The sequence below is a fragment of the Notothenia rossii genome (assembly GCF_949606895.1).
Source record: "Notothenia rossii genome assembly, chromosome: 8".
In the NCBI taxonomy this organism is placed as follows: domain Eukaryota; kingdom Metazoa; phylum Chordata; class Actinopteri; order Perciformes; family Nototheniidae; genus Notothenia; species Notothenia rossii.
Window position 1 is genome coordinate 77,852,671 of NC_136906.1, and position 9,535 is coordinate 77,862,205.

Consider the following 9,535-nt stretch of genomic DNA (forward strand, 5'->3'; position numbering starts at 1 on the left):
CAAGATTTGCCATGCAAGTACAAGCATGCACTCAGGTCATTGAATTCAAACAATAATTGAGGGTTACAGAATAAGATAGAAATATGAAAATACACAGATTCAGTCAGAAGTTAAGGGGGGGATGAGTATGCAGGGGAAAAGGGAGGTCGTCTGTTTGAAGCTAATTGGAAAGAGTCCTGTCCTTTGTGTAATCTATACGGTAGCTTTTGGAATCAGAGCAAGCATTTGGTATTAAGCAACACACACTCCAGTCCTCTAGTTTACTATGTGTCCGTCTAAAGCCCAGTTTTAAAGCCCCCTCTCTCCTCAGGGTAAGGTGATGGCGTCCATGTTCTACGAGGTCAGCACTCGCACCAGCAGCTCGTTCGCGGCGGCCATGCAGCGTCTGGGCGGCTCCGTGGTTCACTTCAGCGAATCCACGTCCTCCGCGCAGAAAGGAGAGTCTCTGGCCGACTCCGTGCAGACCATGAGCTGCTACGCCGACGTGCTGGTGCTGAGACACCCGACCCCCGGAGCTGTGGAGGTGCGTCTCTCACTTAGCACTTTTGTGAAGACGATTTGCTATTGAAGGTCACCTATTATGCACTTTTCATGTATTTTATATCTGAACATGTGTCCCTCCCCTCGGTGGAAAGACACTCTGAACGTTTCAGGGGAAAAGATTTACTCACTTTTTCTCACTGGCTGTCTTTTTAGTTTTTACTCATTTCTGGGAAACTTTCTTTTTAGTTTCTTTCTATTTTCAGACTTTCTAAATATTGAATCAAGAAAGCAATAGATCTTATTTGCATTGTTGGAGGAGCCTGAGACTTTTACTTTACTAAACTAAGCTGTAACTCCAGGGCATATAATAATAATAATAATAATAATAATAATAATAGATTTATTTTGTTAGTGCTTTTACAGGTGCTCAAAGTCGCTTTACAGAGATAGTGAAAAGAAAAGAACGACAAATAAATAAATAAATATATGTAGTTAAAGTCAAATAATACAAAAACAATCACGCATTAAAAGCCAGATTGAAGAGATAAGAAAAAATTGTACTTTATTGATCCCAATTTGGGAAATAGTTTTTGTTGCAGCAACATAAAAGACAAGGCATTTAACAATAAAACAAAACTAAAAATAAACAAGAATAGAAATAAAATAAAATAGAAAATGTACATGTTGAAATAGAAAATATACATGTAGATATTATATATATATTAGGGCTGTCAAGTTAACGCGTTAATAATAATAAAAAATGTTTAACGCCACTAATTATTTTAACGCGATTAACGCATGTGTATTTTTTGTCCTCGGCCGCCCCGTAGTTTCAGAGCGCATCGAGTTTAAGATACCATCTACAAGCTGCACACACACACACACACACACACACACACACACACACACACACACACACACACACACACACACACACACACACACACACACACACACACACACACACACACACACACACACACACACACACACACACACACACACCATTTACAGAAATAGTCAAATGTTAAGAAGTTGTAAAGTGACACAGAGAAGACTCGGGTGTGGAAGGATAAAGCTTATTCTCATTTGTTTATATGCAAATAATATGCCATGTCCATCTTTAAAGACAAGAGTACAATGCTTTTTAACTTGTGGTGCAGACTAATAATTACAGTAAATGTTCATTAGCTTGGATTTCCCGGAAATAATGCCATAATTGCTATACACACAAAAGGGATTTATATTCATCTTTGGCTACTGTTCAAACACACTGACTCATACTCAGCCTCAAAATGAATGCCGTCAGTGTCTCTGAGGAAAGAAGATTACATTGCTGATCACACACACACACACACACACACACACACACACACACACACACACACACACACACACACACACACACACACACACACACACACACACACACACACACACACACACACACACACACACACACACACACACACACACACACACACACACACACACACACACACACACACACACACACACACACACACACACACACACACACACACACACACACACACTGTATCTGAGAGGTTCCAGGTTGAATTGAGGTGGATATTTGTAATGTTTGTTCAGAGGTTGTTGTGTTGAGAATATTCATGAGAATATTTGTCATTGTTCAAATGATAAACAAACATTTGCATAAAGCATATTTGTCCACTCATATGATGATAAGAGTATTAAAAACTAGAAAAATATCCCTCTAAGGTACATTTAGAACAGATACAAAATGTGCGATTAATCGCGATTTAGATATTTTAATTATATATATATATATATATATGGAGGTGAGTTTTTGTGAGTTTTTTGAAGGTGGTGAGGTCGGTGCAGTCTCTGATGGGTTGTGGGAGTGAGTTCCAGAGGGAGGGGGCAGCGACGGAGAAGGCTCTGTCCCCCCAGGTCCGGTGATTGATGCCGGTGGGGATGGATAGGAGGTTGGCTTCTGATGAGCGGAGGCAGCGGGAAGGGGTGTGTGGCATGTCACAAATAAAGCCTTTAAATCTTTGAATTTCATCCCGTAACTCTTATCCCCAGTGTGCGGCGCGTCACTGCCGTAAGCCGGTGATCAACGCTGGAGACGGAGTCGGGGAACATCCCACTCAGGCTCTGCTGGACGTCTTCACCATCAGAGAGGAGCTGGGGACGGTCAACGGCATGACGGTGAGGGACAAAAAATACATTTTAAACCTTTCCTTTAAAGGTCACCTATTATGCTAAATCCACTTCTTCATGTCTCTTCTACATCAACATGTGTCCCCTCTTCTTCATGTCTCTTCTACATCAACATGTGTCCCCTCTTCTCCATGTCTCTTCTACATCAACATGTGTCCCCTCTTCCTCATGTCTCTTCTACATCAACATGTGTCTCCTCTTCTTCATGTCTCTTCTACATCAACATGTGTCTCCTCTTCTCCATGTCTTTTCTACATCAACATGTGTCCCCTCTTCTTCATGTCTCTTCTACATCAACATGTGTCCCCTCTTCTCCATGTCTCTTCTACATCAACATGTGTCCCCTCTTCCTCATGTCTCTTCTACATCAACATGTGTCTCCTCTTCTTCATGTCTCTTCTACATCAACATGTGTCTCCTCTTCTCCATGTCTTTTCTACATCAACATGTGTCCCCTCTTCTCCATGTCTCTTCTACATCAACATGTGTCCCCTCTTCTTCATGTCTCTTCTACATCAACATGTGTCCCCTCTTCCTCATGTCTCATCTACATCAACATGTGTCCCCTCTTCTCCATGTCTCTTCTACATCAACATGTGTCCCCTCTTCTTCATGTCTCTTCTACATCAACATGTGTCCCCTCTTCTTCATGTCTCTTCTACATGAACATGTGTCCCCTCTTCTTCATGTCTCTTCTACATCAACATGTGTCCCCACCTCTTCATGTCTCTTCTACATGAACATGTGTCCCCTCTTCTTCATGTCTCTTCTACATCAACATGTGTCCCCTCTTCTTTATGTCTCTTCTACATCAACATGTGTCCCCTCTTCCTCATGTCTCTTCTACATCAACATGTGTCCCCTCTTCTTCATGTCTCTTCTACATCAACATGTGTCCCCACCTCTTCATGTCTCTTCTACATCAACATGTGTCCCCTCTTCTCCATGTCTCTTCTACATCAACATGTGTCCCCTCTGTGGAAAGAGACTCTGAAAGTTTCAGGAACAAAGATTCTCTCTCTTTTTGATCCATTTCTATAAAAACCTGTCTGAAAATGAGCTGATCAGATTTTGGCCACTTTATGATGTCATAACGATGTGTTGTCTTGAGTAACCATTAGCCAATCAGCAACCAAGGTAACCCCCCCCCCCCCTTATCACCTGAATCTCCTCCTAGAGCACCATTGAGTTATTTGTAACCAAATGTCTCTCAGAGGGGCGTGGGGAGGGGCTCCTTATTTTCATCTAAAGTAACAGACAGAGAATCAGCACTTTGGAAACAGGGCTGAAACAGAGGGGATTATGGGTAATGCTGAAATGATCTGTTTGGTGTTTCAGCTAATCAGAGACAGGTTCTGTATATATCTGAGACCTGTGATATATTGATGAAAAACAGAATAATAGGGGACCTTTAAATTTAAATCATGTTCCTTCAATCCTTAGTAACCCAACGTGTAGTTTTAAGTCCAATTGTTGAATTCCAACTTATTTTATTGCCTTTGCTTTTTAATGACTGTTTTTAAATGCCATTTTCTGAATGTCTTTCATTGTAAAGCACTTTGAATTGCCTTGTGTTGAAAGGTGCTGTGTAAATGAACTTGCCTGGCCTATTTGAATAAGTATATGTTTTTGGCTAGATAACGATGGTTGGGGATCTGAAACACGGCCGCACGGTTCACTCCCTCGCAAAACTGCTGACTCAGTACCGCATCACGCTGCGCTACGTCGCTCCCAAGAACCTCCACATGCCGGCGGAGATCATCAGCTACGTGGCCTCAAAGGGCATCAGACAGGTGCGCACTCAAATCAAGATTCAAGGCTTTAATTGTCCTGGCTACATAGCTACAGTGTGGATATATCAATGAAGGTCTGAGGTCACAGGCTCCTTCTACAGTGCAACACAATACAACAGATACAATTATGCAAGTAAATACAAATAAAATAGAAATAGTGCAAGGAGAGTCTATATACAAGTAATTGGGATATGATATATGTGTAAGTTGCAAACAGATGAATGTTCTTTTCAAAAGTTCAGGTGTTTAACGTATTACAAGTTGATATATAGTCAGATGTGTTTTCTAGTTCAAATCATTGTTCAAAATGGTGAAAGGATGCTGTGGTTTACCCTGTGTGCAGGAGGAGTTTGAGAGCATCGAGGAAGCTCTGCCTGAGACCGACGTCCTCTACATGACGAGGATCCAGAGGGAGAGGTTCGCTTCTGAGGAAGAGTACAAGGCTGTAAGTGAAGTTCATTTCATCAACTTTCTTTCTCTAGTAAGGTCCACGCATAGTCCTTATGCCTCTTTATGATATATTTGAGTACCGTAATTTCCGGACTATAAGGCGCACCTGAATATAAGCCGCAGCAGCTAAATTGAATGATGTGTACATATATAAGCCGCACTGGACTATAAGCCGCAGGTGTTTTAATGTTTCATTACCATATGTAAGGGTTCGTGCACAGAGGGGATTGTCGGGAAAGAGATGGCTGTTTGAGGAAGCTCCCATTTATTAACATTTCAACAAACAAGTTGCATATTTGCATAACGTATTCAAGTGTTAGCATTTAGTGCAATAGTAGCTACAGAACATGTGCTGTGTAAACTGTACTGTATCACATAGCGTTTCAGACACACAAACTTTTCAACTTTCAAACTTAAACGCTGCGCTCCCAGCGCACGTACCGGCAGTGATCTAGAGCAGTGGTTTTCAACCAGTGGTACGGGGACAACTGTCTCGCTCTCGTTCTGTCTCTCGTACCACTCTCGGTTCCACTTTTACTTTTGCGCGCTACCTGTCTCACTCTTTTCCGGCCTCCAGATTTTCCTGCTGGAACCCGCCGCTTAAAGGTGGGGGGCGCGGACCGGCCATAGAGCCCATAGAGTTAAAGGTGGTGGACTGTAACCTGTAAAATCCATAGATTTAGGAGGTCCCCTAGTGGCCGTGAGCTGTAAAATCCATAGATTTAGGAGGTCCCCTAGTGGCCGTTAGCTGTAACATCCATAGATTTAGGAGGTCCCCTAGTGGCCGTTAGCTGTAACATCCATAGATTTAGGAGGTCCCCTAGTGGCCGTTAGCTGTAACATCCATAGATTTAGGAGGTCCCCTAGTGGCCGTTAGCTGTAACATCCATAGATTTAGGAGGTCCCCTACTGGCCGTTAGCTGTAACATCCATAGATTTAGGAGGTCCCCTAGTGGCCGTTAGCTGTAACATCCATAGATTTAGGAGGTCCCCTAGTGGCCGTTAGCTGTAACATCCATAGATTTAGGAGGTCCCCTGGTGGCCGTTAGCTGTAAAATCCATAGATTTAGGAGGTCCCCTAGTGGCCGTTAGCTGTAACATCCATAGATTTAGGAGGTCCCCTAGTGGCCGTTAGCTGTAAAAAATCCATAGATTAGCCGCACAGTTATATAAGCCGCAGCGTCGAAAAATGGGAAAAAAGGCACGGCTTATAGTCCGAAAATTACGGTAATATAAGACTAAATCCACTTTTTGGAGTTGGTAAACGACATATACATTTTTACACTATTTGATCCCACTTTACAGGGTTTTTTTGCATAGAAGGTACTTTTTCAAGACAAACGGCCGTATTTCGATCTGACCACAAAAAAAAAACATTTACGTAAGCCTGTAGTCAGCTTTAATGATTATTGACTAAAAGGATTTTGCCATTTTGTGAAGGTTGTGGTTCAAGCTATAACAGATTGTTTAAATTGAATGACCCTCCACCTTGCATTTCCATGTGAATTGTTATAATTAAATATAATATCTAAGACAATAGTTTTTCTAGGCTAGAAGGTTTTTTGCTGTTCCCTTGTCAACCAAGCCATGTGTTATTATTATAATTTATTCTGAATGTGTATGTTTATTCTTCCTCAGTGTTTTGGCCAGTTCATCCTCACCCCTCACATCATGACTGTAGCCAAGAAGAAGATGGTGGTCATGCATCCGCTGCCCAGAGTCAATGAAATTAGGTGAGGCTCAATCAGCAGCATTATATCAATCTTATTTATTTTGTTCTAACTTCTTATGAGCAATTTAATGTTTGGAGATTTCTATTTAGTTCTTCTTATCGCTTCACCCTCTACAAAAAGCCACTGGGATTTTTCTTTTGTTGATAATCTCCACATATTAACACCACTTTCATTGTTAAAGCGTATATGCAATTGCCAGGAGTTAAAAGCTAATGTTGGGCTATAAAGGAACTACAGCACGGTCACATGACTTCACGTCACCACCGCTAAGCTAAAGGTGGCTAATGTATGGCTATAAAGGAACTACAGCACGGTCACATGACTTCACGTCACCACCGCTAAGCTAAAGGCGGCTAATGTTGGGCTATAAAGGAACTACAGCACGGTCACATGACTTCACGTCACCACCGCTAAGCTAAAGGTGGCTAATGTTGGGCTATAAAGGAACTACAGCACGGTCACATGACTTCACGTCACCACCGCTAAGCTAAAGAAGGCTAATGTTGGGCTATAAAGGAACTACAGCACGGTCACATGACTTCACGTCACCACCGCTAAGTTAAAGGAGGCTAATGTTGGGCTATAAAAGAACTACAGCACGGTCACATGACTTCACGTCACCACCGCTAAGCTAAAGGCGGCTAATGTTGGGCTATAAAGGAACTACAGCACGGTCACATGACTTCACGTGACCACCGCTAAGCTAAAGGAGGCTAATGTTGGGCTATAAAGGAACTACAGCACGGTCACATGACTTCACGTCACCACCGCTAAGCTAAAGGCGGCTAATGTTGGGCTATAAAGGAACTACAGCACGGTCACATGACTTCACGTCACCACCGCTAAGCTAAAGGCGGCTAATGTTGGGCTATAAAGGAACTACAGCACAGTCACATGACTTCACGTGGCCACCGCTAAGCTAAAGGTGGCTAATGTTGGGCTATAAAGGAACTACAGCACGGTCACATGACTTCACGTCACCACTGCTAAGCTAAAGGTGGCTAATGTTGGGCTATAAAGGAACTACAGCACGGTCACATGACTTCACGTCACCACCGCTAAGCTAAAGGCGGCTAATGTTGGGCTATAAAGGAACTACAGCACAGTCACATGACTTCACGTGGCCACCGCTAAGCTAAAGGTGGCTAATGTTGGGCTATAAAGGAACTACAGCACGGTCACATGACTTCACGTCACCACTGCTAAGCTAAAGGTGGCTAATGTTGGGCTATAAAGGAACTACAGCACGGTCACATGACTTCACGTCACCACCGCTAAGCTAAAGGTGGCTAATGTTGGGCTATAAAGGAACTACAGCACGGTCACATGACTTCACGTCACCACCGCTAAGCTAAAAGAGGCTAATGTTGTGCTATAAAGGAACTACAGCACGGTCACATGACTTCACGTCACCACCGCTAAGCTAAAGGCTAATGTTGGGCTATAAAGGAACTACAGCACGGTCACATGACTTCACGTCACCACCGCTAAGCTAAAGGCGGCTAATGTTGGGCGTGATGACATTTAGTCGTCTAATTTAGACACTTGTTAGCAACTGCCGTCTTAAAATTATCCAGTGGGGTATTTACTGACGTAGCTTATGTCAGTATAACAAAGGCATTAAACTCTCTTCAGCTTGTGTTAACCACAGACATTATTTTAGGCTTCTAACCAAAAATAGGTAAAAAAATCAATCGATTTAGAGGTTTAAAACTCAATATGCACCATTTATCTCACTTCCTCTCGTGTCTCCTTTGTGTTTCTCCCTCAGTGCGGAGGTGGACACCGACCCCCGGGCGGCATATTTCCGTCAGGCGGAGAACGGGATGTACATCCGGATGGCGCTGCTGGCCACCGTGCTGAGCAGATAGATCCCCACGCTGCCTGTTTATCGCACCAATTGGAAAATATTTGTAGAATAACTTGTGTTAGACACGGCGTTTTCTTTCCTGAAATCTGTGGCTTTCTTGTTTCCAGTCCTTTAACGTTGAGTTGGTACAGTTAAATGCAGCAATAAGCCATAAAGTGATATTATACTGTTACATTATACTGCTTTCCTTACGTTCGACTTGGCACTATTTGCTTTTCTTTTTGATATTACCTTCAAAATGACTGCTTTCTTTCCCAGCAATGTGCTGAGACACACTTTTCTATTCATTAAGATGCTTCTTAGAAATATTCCAGATGCTTTTTTTGTACGTGTGATAATTTCTTGGTTTGTTTGTTGAGAATGGTTAATTATTGGCAGTATTTGTGCATCATTGAGCCATAGCCTAGGAAAACTCCTTGGAAGAAAAAAGGTTGACATTTCAATTATAACATCCATGTTACTATGATGTTTGGTGTTGATGAAATAACTGTGTTGGTAGCTGGGTAAAAGGTACTGACATTAAAGGGACCAGTTAAGGTATTAAAAGGGACAACACTTTGTAAGGGATTGCTCTTTTCTAACCCATAATAATAGTATTTACTAATGTCTTCTATATTGTTTCTTTACCTCAATGTGTTGCACTACCTGAAAGTGAAAACGCACATTCTCTCAAAGCGTGTTTTTTTTTTTTATCATTTAGGGTCATTTCGTATTATTCCGTAGCCGTGTAGAGTCTTTTTTTATATCCAAATGGGAAGTGGCGTCATTTAAATGTTAGTGAATTTCTTTGTATTATGTGTAGAAATAAATAATAAAAACAGATTTCCTTTTGCATTTCATATTGTCATTAATATCCATCATTTTAAGAAACACACCCATAGCCGTCATGAATCACTGAAAGCTATTTTACACAAAGTATATTGAGAATTCATGCAACATCAAAACAATAGTAAATGAAACAAATATGAATATTTAAACATATTTAAAACGTCACTGTC

General features: G+C 41.8%; 1 protein-coding gene across 1 annotated transcript in view; it reads left to right on the plus strand.

The window, feature by feature from the left end:
- The window catches only part of cad (carbamoyl-phosphate synthetase 2, aspartate transcarbamylase, and dihydroorotase), a 40,458-nt gene extending 31,082 nt beyond the window's left edge, over positions 1–9,376 (plus strand). The window contains exons 25-30 of the mRNA XM_079645333.1: positions 311–523; positions 2,554–2,679; positions 4,329–4,484; positions 4,828–4,929; positions 6,573–6,667; positions 8,439–9,376. Of these exons, the coding sequence (XP_079501459.1) occupies positions 311–523; positions 2,554–2,679; positions 4,329–4,484; positions 4,828–4,929; positions 6,573–6,667; positions 8,439–8,538 (792 nt within the window). The 3' untranslated portion in view covers positions 8,539–9,376. The remainder of the gene's footprint in view (positions 1–310; positions 524–2,553; positions 2,680–4,328; positions 4,485–4,827; positions 4,930–6,572; positions 6,668–8,438) is intronic.
- The last annotated feature ends 159 nt before the right edge of the window (positions 9,377–9,535 follow it).